Source organism: Giraffa tippelskirchi, chromosome 4 (genome assembly GCF_054371585.1).
Source record: "Giraffa tippelskirchi isolate mGirTip1 chromosome 4, T2T-mGirTip1v1.2.pri, whole genome shotgun sequence".
Classification (NCBI taxonomy): Eukaryota; Metazoa; Chordata; class Mammalia; order Artiodactyla; family Giraffidae; genus Giraffa; species Giraffa tippelskirchi.
In genome coordinates, this window is record NC_137278.1 from 196,913,688 (window position 1) to 196,928,574 (window position 14,887).

General features: G+C 52.8%; 1 protein-coding gene and 1 long non-coding RNA gene across 14 annotated transcripts; one reads left to right on the forward strand and one right to left on the reverse strand.

Annotated features, from left to right (window-relative positions):
- Positions 1 to 272: 272 nt before the first annotated feature.
- On the reverse strand, positions 273 to 7,148 carry LTBR (lymphotoxin beta receptor). 13 transcript variants are annotated; one of them, XM_081588235.1, is made up of 11 exons: positions 6,874 to 7,148; positions 6,638 to 6,734; positions 6,262 to 6,387; positions 6,011 to 6,170; positions 5,834 to 5,883; positions 5,551 to 5,647; positions 5,327 to 5,418; positions 2,715 to 2,822; positions 2,377 to 2,402; positions 1,454 to 1,682; positions 273 to 1,162 (listed from the first exon to the last, which is right to left on the reverse strand). In XM_081588235.1, exons 1-11 carry the CDS (start codon positions 6,967 to 6,969, stop codon positions 921 to 923), a joined length of 1,323 nt encoding a protein of 440 aa, XP_081444361.1. In that variant the 5' UTR covers positions 6,970 to 7,148; the 3' UTR covers positions 273 to 920. The 13 variants fall into 13 exon arrangements, with proteins under 13 accessions (XP_081444361.1, XP_081444365.1, XP_081444360.1 ...); XM_081588239.1 differs by lacking the exon at positions 5,834 to 5,883 and having other exon boundaries at positions 6,018 to 6,170; XM_081588234.1 differs by lacking the exon at positions 5,834 to 5,883 and having other exon boundaries at positions 6,018 to 6,170; positions 6,853 to 7,148.
- Positions 7,149 to 7,305: 157 nt separating this feature from the next.
- Positions 7,306 to 11,987, forward strand: LOC145544853 (uncharacterized). The gene is made up of 2 exons (XR_014081673.1): positions 7,306 to 7,366; positions 8,627 to 11,987. It is a non-coding gene; the product is annotated as an uncharacterized LOC145544853 (long non-coding RNA).
- Positions 11,988 to 14,887: the final 2,900 nt, after the last annotated feature.

The following is a 14,887-nucleotide window of genomic DNA, read 5'->3' on the forward strand; positions in this document are numbered from 1 at the left end:
TTAAATGGGAATAGTCCTCATACCTGCCTCCTGAGGGTGTTGTGAGGGCTGCATAAGGTGAGGCTGCATGGCATTGAGAACACTGCCTGCCACATTGTCAGAGATTCTTGGCCAATACTGTCATCACCTGGATTCCATATACCAGCCTCTCACACAAATACCTCGTGGGATTATAGCTGATAACATATTATATTCCATAGTTTTGACCTGTACCTTTGACATGGCCACAATGGAATTGCGTTTCTCTATAAATCCCAAGGAAATCAATGGCCTAGGTCTCAGTCTCCTCTTTATTTGTATGTGGGTACAGTTCATAAATACACTCACCAATTTTTTTCCTCCCCATCCAAAACTCGCCCTTATACCTCGAACCCCACCCAAGCCCTTGGTTAGAGAGACTCGCTTTCCTGTCGAGGAGGGGAGGGGCCGGTGGTTCTCCTTGTTACTCTAGCTTCTTGTCGGGTCTCCCTCCGTCCTTGAAGTGGGGGCCCTCAAAGGGCCTCTGAAGCTTGGGGATGTTGAGCACCATGACTCTGCCAGGGGGGTCCCAGTCCTTGAGTGCCCGTGTGACTGGCTCCATCCCGTGCCAGGCTTGGGATTCAAATGCCAGGGGACAGCAGTTAGGGTCCCATGCCCTGTCCATGCCTGAGGCCGAGCCGGTGCAGCCCCATTGGGCAGGGAGTCTGCAGTGGAGTCCCGGGCCTACTCAGGAGGCCTTGAGAGTCCCGCCAGGGCGCCGTTCCCAGCCAGCACCGGCCCTGTTCTCAGAGAGGCAATGTCTGAGGCCTGGCCCCTCAGGGTCCAGCTCTCGGGGCCCTTCCCAGGTCCTCAGTCAGGCCTGTATGGGGAGGGTGGCCTCCCTCCTCCTGGCTCCTCCAGACACCGTCCGGCGTGGCTGACGCTTTGAGTCCTTGGCCCTGTCAGAGGCCGTGGCGCCCCAGTGTCTCTGTCTCAGCCAGGTGCCAAGCCTTGCCATCCTCCTGGTAGGGCATGGAGAGCCCAGGAGGGCGGGGGGCACCCTCTTCAGGGATGGGGTACGGAGGCTCTAGAGGGGCGGGGGGGTCTCCGGGGCCCCGGGCTCCCCCCAGGACCGGCCCGTTGTAGATGTAGATGTTGCCGGTGACCGTCATAGAGCCGCCGGTGACATGAATGCCGTTGGTGCCTGGGGGAAGGAAGGCAGAGTGAGGGGGCGAGGGGTCAGGGTTGAGGGGGGCCTCCCGCGTGCTGCCAGCACCGGACTCCGGCTTCCCCAGGGCCCCATCCGCCATCTCCCCTTTCTGCCCTGTCTCTCTCCATGTGCTTTGCTTTCCCAAGCTCCGTGTTCATTCCCTGTTTTCTTGGTTTTCAGTCTCGTCCCTTCTCTGTAGTCAGGACACTGGCTGTTGCAGTCTCCTCTTTTCTGCCCGGTTCGCACGCTCTCCCCTGCCCGCCCTCCCTCCCTGTCCCCTCTTACCGTGGGCCACCTGGCCTTGTTCTGGGGGCTCAGCATCCAGGTCCCTGGCCTGGCTCAGGGGACTCTGCTGTTGGAGTGCCTCTTCCTCCAAACCCGGGTTCGCTGGGATGCTGGCCAAGTCCAGGGCCAAGTCTTCAGGGGCGAGCAGAAGTGGCTTTACTAGGTCAGGAACATGTGTGTTGACCCTTGGGGGCTCCCAGTTTCCATCAGCAGGATTTGATTCCTCTGCCTGCAGGACAGAGGCCGAGAACCAGCCAAGGACGGGGACCTCAGACTCCATCTTCCTTTAATTCCTACCCCCACCCCATGCTAGGCAGCTCCACGCCCTCCTCATCAAGCTTCCTGCCTCAGGGCCTTTGCACTCGACATTCCCTCTTCCTGGAGCACTTTCCCTGATACATCCTGACGTCTGGCTCCCTGTTTTCTTCAGCTCTCTGCTCAAATATCAGCTGACCACAGAGGCCCTCTCTGTCCACTCTAAGATAGTATACCCTCATTGCTTGCCACTGTCACTGCCCCCCACCACCATGCTTTATTTAGCAATTGGGCTCAGTTGCTTCAGTCGTGTCTGACTCTTTGCAACACTATGGACTATAGCCTACCAGGCTCCACTGTCCACGGGATTCTCCAAGCAAGAATACTGGAGTGGGTTGCCATTTCCTCCTCCATATTTAACAGTTGTCACTACCTAATACACAGTCGTCTAACTTTATCCTTGCTCCATTGGTATGAAACTCTGCCAGGGTAGAGACTTTGCTTTGCTCACTGCTATTTCTACAGTGCCTGGGACATAGTGTGCTCAATAAATTATTAGTTGAATGATTAAATGGATGTTGAAGCTGCAGATTCTTTTCCTGCCTGCCTCCCACCTCTGTTCACCTGTCCCCTGCCCCTCCTTGCTGCCTCCCTAACCTCCCCATTACCTCTGGGTGCCTCTTGAGCAAGGATCCTGGAATAGAAAATGAAATGGCAGGATTCAGACCCCCAGGCTTTCCCCTCCACACCCTACCCCACAGTATGGCACTGCCCACCCTGGGCTCCCAGAATGATCAGTCTGTCATTACCCTTATCTCCAGCCTCAGAATGAAGGGGCTGGATAGATGTGATGTCTGTGTTGGGGGCAAGTGCTGGGCGTCTTGAGAGTGTGAAGGGGCAGAAGTGTTGACCCTGGGGGAGCTGAATATTCCCTCCAGCCCCCTACCCCATCTGGATGGGCACAGACCCAGGCAGACATCCCTGCTGGCCTCTGAGTCTTTCCTACCCAGCTTTCTGCAGAGAGATCGGTGGCTCTTCCAAGTGCAGGCAAAGACGGTGGTGAGGAGCAGAAAGGAGACCAGCGGCAGCAGGATGGCCAACACTAGCATCGTTCCTGGAGGACAGCAGACAGGACGAGGTGTGAGCACCCTAGGAGAGCAGTGGGTGGGTGGGGCAATTGGGGAGCAGCTCTCCGGTTCTCAGGCCACCCAGATGGAAAATGGGGAGCAGGCTTCCCCTCCTGCTACTGCTGCTGCTCAGTCCTGTCCGACTCTTTTCAACCCAGGCTCCTCTGTCCTTGGGATTTTCCAGGCAAGAATACCGGAGTGGGTTTTCCATTCCATTCCCATTCCCTCCTCCAGGGGGTCTTCCTGACGCAGGGATGGAGTCTCCTGCATTGGCAGGCGGATTCTTTACCACTAGTGCCACCTGGGAAGTTCTTTCCCCTTGTAGACCCACTGCAGTTCCTAAAGGAGGAGCTGGAGAAACTTCCCTTGGGTTACAGAGAAGGGGCACGGAGCCTGACTGGGGTCGGGGGGGGGGGGGGGATACCCCCTACCGAGAGCCAGGAGAACCAGGAGAAACTCTGCCTCGGATGGAGATGTTTGGGGCGAGTGTGGTTGGCTACCGGCACAGAGGCAGCCCTGTGGGTGAGGACAGGCACTTGGGCTGAAAATGGGAGTGGGAGGCAGTAAGGGAGGGTGGGCTGGGGCTGTGAGCAGACTCAGGCTGCAGGGTAAAGCCACGTTTCTGCAGATTTGACTATCTGACAGCAAGAAATACAGCAGCAGGAGCTGTATTCTGTCCTTCTGTAGCCATGGGAGTGTTTACAGGGGTGACAGTCGGTGTCCTGGCTGCTGAACTCTGCCTGTGGCTGCCTGGATGAGGGGGTCTGCTGGATCTCCACTGGCTTGCTTGGGGCAGCTCCCAGGAGTGGGAGGGAAGGGGAGGCTGGGCTCCTCAGGTGTCCGTGTATAGCCACGGGCAACCATTGTCTTCCTGCTGGCCGTGTGCTGCCATTGACAGCATGGAGTCCACAATGCCTGTCACTTTTTCTGTCACCTGCTCCTGAGGAAACTCAGGAGGACTTGGACATTTAGACACTGGGAGTTCACCCTTGGTGGTCCATCTAATTCTGTGGCCTAAGTGAGTCCAGAATGGGAGGTGTGGGGAAGAATTAGACCGAGAGTCTTGGACACCTGGGTTCCTGCCCAGTTGTGTGCTTTTCATATACAAAATAAGAAAATTAGCTTACGTACTCTCTGAAAGTCTAGCTCTAAATACCAATCTGAGAATTACAGAGCCAAGGACATGAAGACCTATTAGCATCAAAAGATATGTGCTTCCAACTGGGGAAGGATAGGGGGAAGGGATAGTTCGGGACTTTGGAATGGACATGGACGCACAGCTATATTTAGAATGGATAACCAACAGGGACCTACTGTATAGCACACGGAACTCTGCTCAATGTTATGTGGCAGCCTGGATGGGAAAAATGTTATTTTTTTCTATTGTGTGGAAAAATGTCTGGGAAGATATATTCAAAAATGTTGAGTGGATATGCCAGCTGATGGTTCTGCAGCTGAGGTTTAGTTTTGTTTATCTGAATTTTCTAATCTTCTACAGTCTGCATGTATTATGGCATGGGTTTTGGAGTAAGGAAGACCTAGAACAGGTCTTCATAATACTGACTACCACATGGGTGATCTTGGGCAAGTCACCTAACCTCTCTGGGCTTTGGTTTCCTCATCTGTCAATAAGGATAATAATAGGACTATTTCATAGGATCATTACGAGGTTTAAATGAGTTAGTGAAAGTCAAGTTCACGGAGTGTCTGACACACTAGCTCTTATTAAATGGAAGCTATGATTATAAATGCTCAGCCATTTTTTAAAATTAAGGAAATAAACTTTCCCCTGATTGATAACAATGACAGTCATTAGAAACATCCTATAATTCTCTATAGGGCTTCCCTGGTAGCTTAGCAGTAAAGAATCCGCCTGCAATGCAGGAGACGCGGGTTCGATCCCTTAGTGGGGAAGATCCCCTGGAGGAGGGCATGGCAACCGACTCCAGTACTCTTGCCTGAAGAATCCCATGGACAGAGGAGCCTGAGAGCTATGGTCCACTGGGACACGACTGTAGCGACTAAGTACGAGCATGCATAATCCTCTTTCAGGCAAGGAAAGCAATAGTTCCACAGAAAAGACCAAGAAAGCATCAAATGTAGAATCTTCTCTCTAGTGACGGAAGGTGTAACCTACTATACTCAATCAATGGGTTATGTGAGGGTGGCATGTCCAAAATGGTGACAGTGATACCAGGTACAGTTATATCTGTATCTATATATCTATAGTTAAATCTATATCTATATCCATGTCTCCGTGTAGACGTAATATTGTATGTAACTTTTAAGTTATATGTAGAACATATAACTTAGAAAGTACGTGTATGTATGTGTAAGTAACCTGGCCCAGGGATACTCCAGTTTTTCTTTAAGGAGCTTCTTCTTGCCTCAACTCTGAGAGGAAAGGGTTCATCATTTCCCCGTTATTTTTAGATGAGTGGAATTAAGGCATCTTCCCAGATGCCCCCTCCCCATGCCCCTGGCCCCACACCTGGCATGTTGGGGGGCTCTTGTGGATCTCTGCAGCTGGTATCAGACTGGGCGGTGCCCGGGGCTTCCTCCACGAGGCCCTGGTCCTCACACCTGTGGAGGAAAGAGCCCAGCTCAGGGGGCCTCTCGGCTGGAAGTGGAGCTGGTCTGTGGAGCTGAGTGTGAGGCGGACTGTCATCGGCTGGGGCTGGGAGGGTGGGAGGAACGCAGACCGGGCACCCTCACCTGGTGTGGGGCTGGCAGCGGGCGGTGGGAGAGGAGGTGTTCTGGAAGTGTCCAGCTTTACAGGGGACACAGTTGCTGTTAACCTCTGTGACTTCATCTGGCAGGAGAAAAGCGCAGGGCAGCCAGGATGAGTGGGCACAGGGGGCTTCCGTCCAGCTGCGGGCTTCTGTGATGCCTGCTGGACGGCCCCCTACCCACCCACCCTCCCCAGTCTGTACTTCGCAGCATCTTTCCTTCTCTCCCCATTGCCCAGCTTCCTCTCAGTGCTGGGAGGACCTTGAACCCTGCACCGTCCCAACTCCATTTCTCTGCAGGTTCCATCTGTGAGCCTTTCTCAGGGAGGGAGAAGCATTTTCTTACACGGAGAACTAGCCACCTGGAGTGTCACCATGGACACAGCACCCTGCACCCATTCAAGAGCGCCTGCCCAGCCTCCTTCCCACCCTCTGCTGCCAGTGACCTCTGACCTTTGAGCTCGGCCTCGGTGCCAGGTGGGCAGTCGGAGAGTGGCTCGCAGTGCTCACATTCAGAGTTCCAAAAGACGCAGTACATCCCCGGCTGGCAGTGGCACTGGGTCTTGCGGTTGCTAGTGCAAGGCATGATCTCCACGAAGCCCAGCACTGCGGGGGTGACGAGAGGGGGTGCTCGGCACAGGGGCTGCGCTCCAGGACATCCCAGCCCCCCACCCCCACCCCGGAACACCCCACTCACTCTTGTCACAGGGGCGGCACAGCTGGCAGAAGGAGAGATGGTTCCAGTGCTCGTTGTACGAATTCTCGGGGCACGTGGCACAGACGGTGTTCTGGTGGCGGCTACATTCGGTGGAGATATGTGTGCCTAGGTTGTGAGCGGGGCAGAAGGGTCAGGGGACTGGGGTTCCCACCGCGCCCTCTGCTGCTCACTGTGTGACCCTGGGCCTGTCCCGGTGCCTACATAGGATGGCCGGCCGGTGTCTCTCACTCTCTGTTTCTGCCAGCTGGTTTCCCTGGGAGCTGGTGTCCAGTGTCCATCCGAGGCAGCAAGGCAGGCTGGAGTCCCCTGTACCCCGCCTCCCCGTCCCAGACTTCCTCTGGCCCTGGCTTCTCACCTGGGGGGCAGCGGGAGCAGCAGAGGCGATGCTTGGACTCGTAGTACTCCTTATCCTGGTCTCGGCAGCTTTGGTTCTCCGTGTGGTATGGGAGCCCCTTCAAGAGGAGATGAGTCAGGGGGGAGAATTATTGAGGGGTCAGCTGGGAGGAGCAGAGGGACATCAGAGAGGATGACCCAGACCCCTCTCCCCTAGCCAAGCCCACCCCCACCTACCTGCAAGGGCCCCTCCCTCACCAGCTGGGGCTGGGATGCGGCCAGGAGACCCCAGACACCCAGGATGAGTAGCCCCCAGGCCAGGCCGCGGTGGGAGGTGGCCCACAGCAGGCGCATGGCGGCCAGTCAGCCTGCCAGCTGAGCAAACGGATGGAGGCCTGGGAGGGAGGTGGGAGCCCGGACGTCCTGGCCAGTGGTGGCAGAGCCCGGAGGCTGGGGCAGGACTCGATGGACGCGCCCCAGGGGCCGGAGCGGCCGGGTCTGGCCTGGCCTCCAGGGCTCCAGCGCCGGGGCTCAGGAAGTGGGAGTGGAGCGGCCGGCGTGGGGCGGGGACAGGGAGCGCTGGAGCCCAGGCGGCCTCTGTCGCAATCGGGAAGAGGAACAGGCAGGGCGGGAGGGGCGGCCGGGAAAGCACGTGAGGGCAGCGGGGCCGGAACCGGGGCCTCCTCCCTTCTCCACAGGCCTGACTGGAGAGGAGGACGCAGGCCAGGCTGGGCCGGCTGGTGGGAAAGGGGTGAGGGAGCCAGCGGACGGTCCTTGGATGGGCACTCGGGAGCCCGGCTGGGGCAGAGGGGACCCGGGAACAGACGGAGTTCCAGACAGAGCCATGTCCGGCCAGATCTGAAAAAATGGATGGGCTTGGGACTGTCAGACTTGGAGGGTGCAGAGACCCACAGGGAGCCACGGACAGCCAGCCAGTCCGGCATCTGGGGACCAGAAGTCCCTCTTGGCAGACTTGCTGGACTCCTGGGTTCCCGGCCTGTTGTATGAATATTTAACATAAACTGCAAACGAGTCACCCCCCACCCCTCCCCTGAGTCAACCCAGCCCACAGAGCAGTGGGCACAGGTCACCTAGGAGACACTCCAGAGGGTACAGCGGCCCCTGCCCTCCTCCCCCCTCCACCTCCGTGTCCTCAGAGAATGTGGGGATGTGAAGCCTGAGTTCTCATGGTCAGGGTGGCCAGGCCAAGGCTGGGCAACAACCACCCTCAGTCCTAAGACCTCACCTTGGAACCTTCGGATCCCAGAGCTGACAGCCCGCCTGTCCAGGCCTCTCACCTTTAGGATGAGGACACTGAGGCCAGGATGCCATGTAAAAGAGACCAGGCTTTCAGGAGGGCTTGGTCTGGCCCCTGCCCTGTTTCTTCCTACCATTTCCTTGCAATTCATTAAGGCATCCTCTTCCTCCCCCGCCCACACCAGAGAGTCCGGTTTCCATGTCTCTGTGCTCCTGACTAACTCCCACCTGTCACTGAGGGTCTCCTGGGCTTGGGGAGGCACCCCACCCTGGGCTGCACAGCCACTCCACCCAGACCCCTCCCTGTGACCCGCCGCTTATCATCCTCTGGCCACTGGCCTTTGTGCTTGGCAACAGCCTGCCCTGAAACTGCAAGTCTGGGTTCTGGGAGCTTCGCACAGAGTCCGGTACGGACCACGTGTCCAGTACATATTTATGGACTAATCTGATGATACCTTGCCCACGTCACACAGCCAGTCCATGGCAAAGCGAGCCTATAGTCTGGGCTCTAGATGTCTAGGTCCTAGCTCAGTCTAGCAACTGCCTCCTCATGACTCAGGGGAGCCCCTCTAGGCATGAGGGGTTGACTTGCTGGGCGTACATCCTTACCGCGGTTGGTCTGACTGACCGGACAGGCTCCTGGTGGAGAAGCAGGGGATCCCTGGGCAGGGGTGCCCCTGTGGGGTCAGGGGAACCACAAAAGAGTAAATTGGTCTGCCTGAGTTTTAGACACCTCTCTTTTCTCCTGGTACAGGCCCAGGACTCGTATCCTTCCAGTGAATGTCCTGGGCTCTCCTGGCGGCGAAGAGGTGGCAGAACGGGCGTGCACTGCTCAAAGGTCAAGGAAATGGAGACTGGGACTGGAGCAATTAAATGCAGAAAGGTCTGTGTGCGTTTTGACTTTAGATCCTTTTTTCTATTTTTTAAAGACATTTATAAAAACTGAAGTTTAGTTTATTTACAACATTGTATTAGTTTCAGATGTTGTTGTTTATTTGCTAAGTCATTTCCGACTCTTTTGCGACTCCACAGACTATAGCCTGCCTGTTTCCTCTGTCAGTAGAATTTCCCAGGTAGGAACACTGGAGTGGGTTGCCATATCCTTCTCCAGGGGATCTTCCCAACCCAGGGATCAAACTTAAGTCTCCTGCATTGGCAGGTGGATTCTTTACTGCTGAGCCACCAAGGAAGCCCAGTTTCAGGTGTACAGCAAAGTTATTTTCTCAGATTCTTTCCCATTATAGGTTACTACAAGATATTAATTATGATTCCCTGTGTTATATAGTAGGCCCTTGCTGTTTATCTATTTTATATATAGTAGTGTGTATCTGTTAATCCCATATCCCTAATTTATCACTCCCTGTTCTCTTTCCCTCTTGGTAACCATAAGTTTGTCTTCTAGGCCTATTAGTTTGTTTCTATTTTGTATATAGAATCATTTGTATTATTTTTTTAGATTCCACATTTGTGATATCATATATCATTTGCAAAAGTAGGAATGCAAAAGTAGGAAGTCAAGAAATACCTAGAGTAACAGGCAAATTTGGCCTTAGAGTACAGAATGAAGCAGGGCAAAGGCTAATAGAGTTTTGCCAAGAGAGTGCACTGGTCATAGCAGACACCCTCTTCCAACAACACAAGAGAAGATTCTACACATGGACATCACCAGATGGTCAACACTGAAATCAGATTGATTATATTCTTTGCAGCCAAAGATGGAGAAACTCTATACAGTCAGCAAAAATAAGACCAGGAGCTGACTGTGGCTCAGATCAGGAACTCCTTATTGCCAAGTTCAGACTTAAATTGAAGAAAGTAGGAAAACCGCTAGACCATTCAGGTATGACCTAAATCAAATCCCTTATGATTATACAGTGTAAGTGAGGAATAGATTCAAGGGATTAGATCTGATAGAGTGCCTGAAGAACTATAGATGGAGGTTTGTGACATTGTACAGGAGGCAGGAATCAAGACCATCCCCAAGAAAAAGAAATGCAAAAAGGCAAAATGGTTGTCTGAGGAAGTCTTACAAATAGCTGTGAAAAGAAGAGAAGTGAAAGGCAAAGGAGAAAAGGAAAGATATACCCATTTGAGTGCAGAGTGCCAAAGAATAGCAAGGAGAGATAAGAAAGCCTTCCTCAGTGATCATTGCAAAGAAACAGAGGAAAACAACAGAATGGGAAAGACTAGAGACCTCTTCAAGAAAATCAGAGATACCAAGGGAACATTTCATGCAAAGATGGGCACAATAAAGGAGAGAAATGGCATGGACCTAACAGAAGCAGAAGATATTAAGAAGAGGTGGCAAGAATACACTGAAGAACTGTACAAAAAAGGTCTTCATGACCCAGATAATCACGATGGTGTGATCACTCACCTAGAGCCAGACATCCTGGAATGTGAAGTCAAGTGGGCCTTAGAAAGCATCACTATGAACAAAGCTAGTGGAGGTGATGGAATTCCAGTTGAGCTATTTCAAATCCTAAAAGATGATGCTGTGAAAGTGCTGCACTCGATATGCCAGAAAATTTTGAAAACTCAGCAGTGGCCACAGGACTGGAAAAGGTCCGTTTTCATTCCAATCCCTAAGAAAGGCAATGCCAAAGAATGTTCAGACTACCACACAGTTGCACTCATCTCACATGCTAGTAAAGTAATGCTCAAAATTCTCCAAGCCAGGCTTCAACAGTACATGAACTATGAACTTCCAGATGTTCAAGCTGGATTTAGAAAAGGCAGAGGAACCAGAAATCAAACTGCCAACATCCGTTGGATCATCGAAAAAGCAAGAGAGTGCCAGAAAAACATCTATTTCTGCTTTATTGACTGGGCCAAAGCCTTTGACTGTGTGGACCACAACAAACTGTGGAAAATTCTGAAAGAGACGGGAATACCAGACCACCTGACCTGCCTCCTGAGAAATCTGTATGCAGGTCAGGAAGCAATAGTTAGAACTGGACATGGAACAACAGACTGGTTCCAAATAGGAAAAGGAGTACGTCAAGGCTGTATACTGTCACCCTGCTTATTTAACTTCTATGCAGAGTACTTCATGAGAAATGCTGGGCTGGAAGAAGCACAAGCTGGAATCAAGATTGCTGGGAGAAATATCAATAACCTCAGATATGCAGGTGACACCACCCTTATGGCAGAAAGTGAAGAAGAACTAAAGAGCCTCTTGATGAAAGTGAAAGAGGAGAGTGAAAAAGTTGGCTTAAAGCTCAACATTCAGAAAACTAAGATCATGGCATCTGATCCCATCACTTCATGGCAAATAGATGGGGAGACAGTGGAAACAGTGACAGACTTCATTTTTTGGGATCCAAAATCACTGCAGATGGTGACTGCAGCCATGAAATTAAAAGACGCTTGCTCCTTGGAAGGAAAGTTATGACCAACCTAGACAGCTTATTAAAAAGCAGAGACATTACTTTGCCAACAAAGGTCTGTCTAGTCAAAGCTATGGTTTTTCCAGTAGTCATGTATGGATATGAAAGTTGGACTATAAAGAAAGCTGAGCACCGAAGAATTGATGCCTTTGAACTGTGGTGTTGGCGAAGACTCTTGAGAGTCCCTTGGACTGCAAGGAGATCCAACCAGTCCATGCTAAAGGAGATCAATCCTGGGTGTTCATTGGAAGGACTGATGTTGAAGCTGAAGCTCCAATACTTTGGCCACCTCATGTGAAGAACTGACTGATTTGAAAAGACTCTGATGCTGGGAAAGATTGAAGGCAGGAGGAGAAGGGGACAACAGAGGTTGAGATGGTTGGATGGCATCACCGACTCAATGGACATGAGTTTGAGTAAACTCTGGGAGTTGATGATGGACAGGGAGGCCTGGTGTGCTGTAGTCCATGGGGTTGCAAAGAGTCAGACATGACCGAGCGATTGAACTGAACTGAACTGATATTATTTGCCTTCCTCTGTCTTATTTCACCTAGTATGATATCCTCTGTGTCCACCCATGCTGCTGCAAATGGCAATATTTCATCCTTTTTTATGGCTGAGTAATATTCATATATATATATGTACATATATATGTACATATACACCCCCCCACACACACACACACACGTACCACATTTTATTAAATCAATTGTCTGTTGATGGGCACTTGGGTTGTTTCTGTGTCTTGCTTATTGTAAACAATGCTGCTATGAACCTTGGGGTGCACATATGTTTTCAAATTAGTTTTTGTCTTTACTGGATACATGCCCAGGAGTGGGATTGCTGGATCATATGGTATCTCTATTTTTAGGTTTTTAAGGAACCTCCGTACTGGCTATATGCAGAGCCAGCTGGAAAGGACTTTTGTAACTACCTGGGCGGCCTTACACACTCCACCCTCTTGCTCTCTCCTTGAGAAGCCTGGTGGTAAAGTGTCATTTAAAAAATAATTAATTAATTTGGCTGCACTGGGTGTTCTGTACTTGGGATCTTTAACCTCATTATGGCATTCGGATTCTTTTTTCAGTTGCAGCATGTGAGATCTTTAGTAGCAGCATGCAAACTCTTAGTTGTGGTGTGTGGAGTCGAACTTGGACCCCCTGCTTTGGGAGCTCAGAGTCAGGGAAGTCCTGAGTGTCATTTCTGAAGTCACATAGTTTAAAAGTAAAAATGGAAGTCATAGAATAATGCCTAAAACATGGTCCCATTTATGGAAAAGCTATATATTTTGTTTTTTAAAAGTACATGGAAGTCTATAAAAGCACCCAAAAAAGATACAGATGGAGACAAATGACAGTGGCACCCAGAGTGGGGACGGAATGGGACTGAGGGAGGCTTTTATTGATCTGCAAACTTTTGTGTTATTGGAAAACTGTGTTGAGAGCAAAATGTGTTCAGGTTTTTATTTCCCTGCACCTTAATAGATAATATTTAAAACGGAGCTATAACACAGGTGCAGGCCTCAGGTTTCTATTTTTTTTTCACCAGAGCAAGCTTGCTCTGGCCCATTCCAGATCTGGAATGCTGCTGTCTCTAAGCTGCCACACCTCGGCAGGTGCTTCAGGGACACTGGGCTTGCTCCCCAGCTCAGCCCAGACCAGGCCTCGCGATCCTGCTCACTGAGCCTTTGAAGGGAAAACTGTTTGCCTTGCAGCCTTGGGCCAGTGACTGGATTTCAGGCATCAACCGGCAAGCAGACGTGGCAGGGACATACCTCTCTGAATCTCTGAGATGGGACCGGCAGGGTGCTGGCTACCCCTCCTGTTGGCAGTATGTCCTTTAGGAAGGTGGGAACGGTAGACAGAGCTTCTCACGGAGCCTGGGAGACAGTCCAGGACCCAGATGGCTGGTGGGAATATGCGAACCCGTCTGACTTTCAAAACCAGGTGCAGGGGAGCCCCAGTTCCCCTCGAGACTGTGGCTGGTCTGTCTTGGGGTGTGTGGCAAAAGCCCTAAGCAGACAACCCCTCACTTGCTGAAGAATTCTGCTTCTATTCAAGCTACTGCTGTTTGGTTTTGCGTCCACAGAAAACTGGCCTGTCTTTGCAGAGGGTACTTACTTCATCTGGAAAATGAAGAAAAAGCCAGCTTTTCCCTTCTCCACAGAGGGGTCCCCTAAGGCGTTGGGGAAGCCATGGGGTGGGTTTTCCTGATTGACAGCAGCTCTCACTTTAAGAGGCCACGGGAGACCGGCCACAGATGGGAGTCTTCATTTGTTTCACAAGACCCAGCTGAGATGCCGCCTTGTCCGGGAAGTCTTCCTGAATCTCCTGGGTTAGTGCCTCTCCCTTCCTCCTCACCCCCAGGCTCCCTCAGCACTTGGCTCCCCTGTTACCAGGATCCTTGTCTTATGACTTCATGACCTCGAGGGCCTGTCTTTTCCTATCCAGCTGCATCCAGGCTCAGGCTGGGCCTGTCTGCATGTCCCAGTCCTCCTCCTCCCGGAGGCAGAGGAGCCAGTGGGCTACCTCCTACGGAGTCACAGTGGCAGACCTCTGGCCTGGGCTGTGTGCTTGGGTCTCTGTGCCTCCTGGGCCCTTCTCTGATCCCTTCCCCCTTTCCTGCTTGGTCCCTCTGTCCCTGGGCTCCCGGGCTCTGCCCAAGTGCCCTGGTGGCCCCTCTTCTCCGAGCACACATTCCAGCAACCCCGTGACCACAACTGGGGACACGACACATTCCTGGCCCGGCAGCCAATGGTGTAAAAAGGAACAGAATGTCCCAGGGCCCGGCCCAGCCCCCAGTTCCACCTGGGCCCCTCCCTGGGCTGGACAGGCTAGGGGTGGGGGTGAGGGGTCAGGAGGGCAGGACCAGCTGGGAGAGGCAGAGGGGTGCTCCTGGGCAGGGTTGGGAGGTGTTCACACCTTAGTGAGCAGGGAGGAAGCCTGCAGGCCCTCTTCTTCTCCAAGGCCTGGGGGTGAGGCTGACCCAGGGGTGCCCTTGGAAGGATTCTCCAGGGAGGGGCCCTGGTTCTTGGAAGCCCACTAGGGGCAGTCCCTCCCCCTGCCTCTCCTTCAGTGGCGGGGGAGGGCTCCCTCCTCCTCATCCCCCCTTCTCTGCCTGTCCTCCATCCCTCCCTCCCAGTCCTTCCCCCTCTCCTCTGTCCACCCACCTCCACTATCTGGCCTTCCCTGTTCTCCTGGTCCCCACACCTTAGTCTCACTCATCCTGACTTGTCCTTTTTCCTTACTTTGCCCTCCTGTCTTTGTGTTCAGCATCACCTCCTGGTTCAAGACCTCTGTCCCTCACCTGCCTTCTGGTCTCCTGGTCTCCCTGCCTGCTGGCTCCCCAGGACTCTCAGCCCTGACTTTTCTCCCCCCACCCACCCACCACCTCCCTCTTGCTTTTCCAGTCCGGTGCTGCTGGTCATCTGCCCTCAGGAGCCCTCCTCCCTCGGGAGAGCTCTCAACTCTGACTCCTCCTTGGCCCCTCCTCCTGCCCGGCTCAGCTTTAATTGAGATGCTAATGAGGCTTCTGCCGCTTCCACCCCGGCTGGCGGGCGGGCTCCCTGTCTGGCCGCTGCACCTGTCAGGTGAGGGGGAGGAGAGGCCGGGCTGCCAGATTCAACT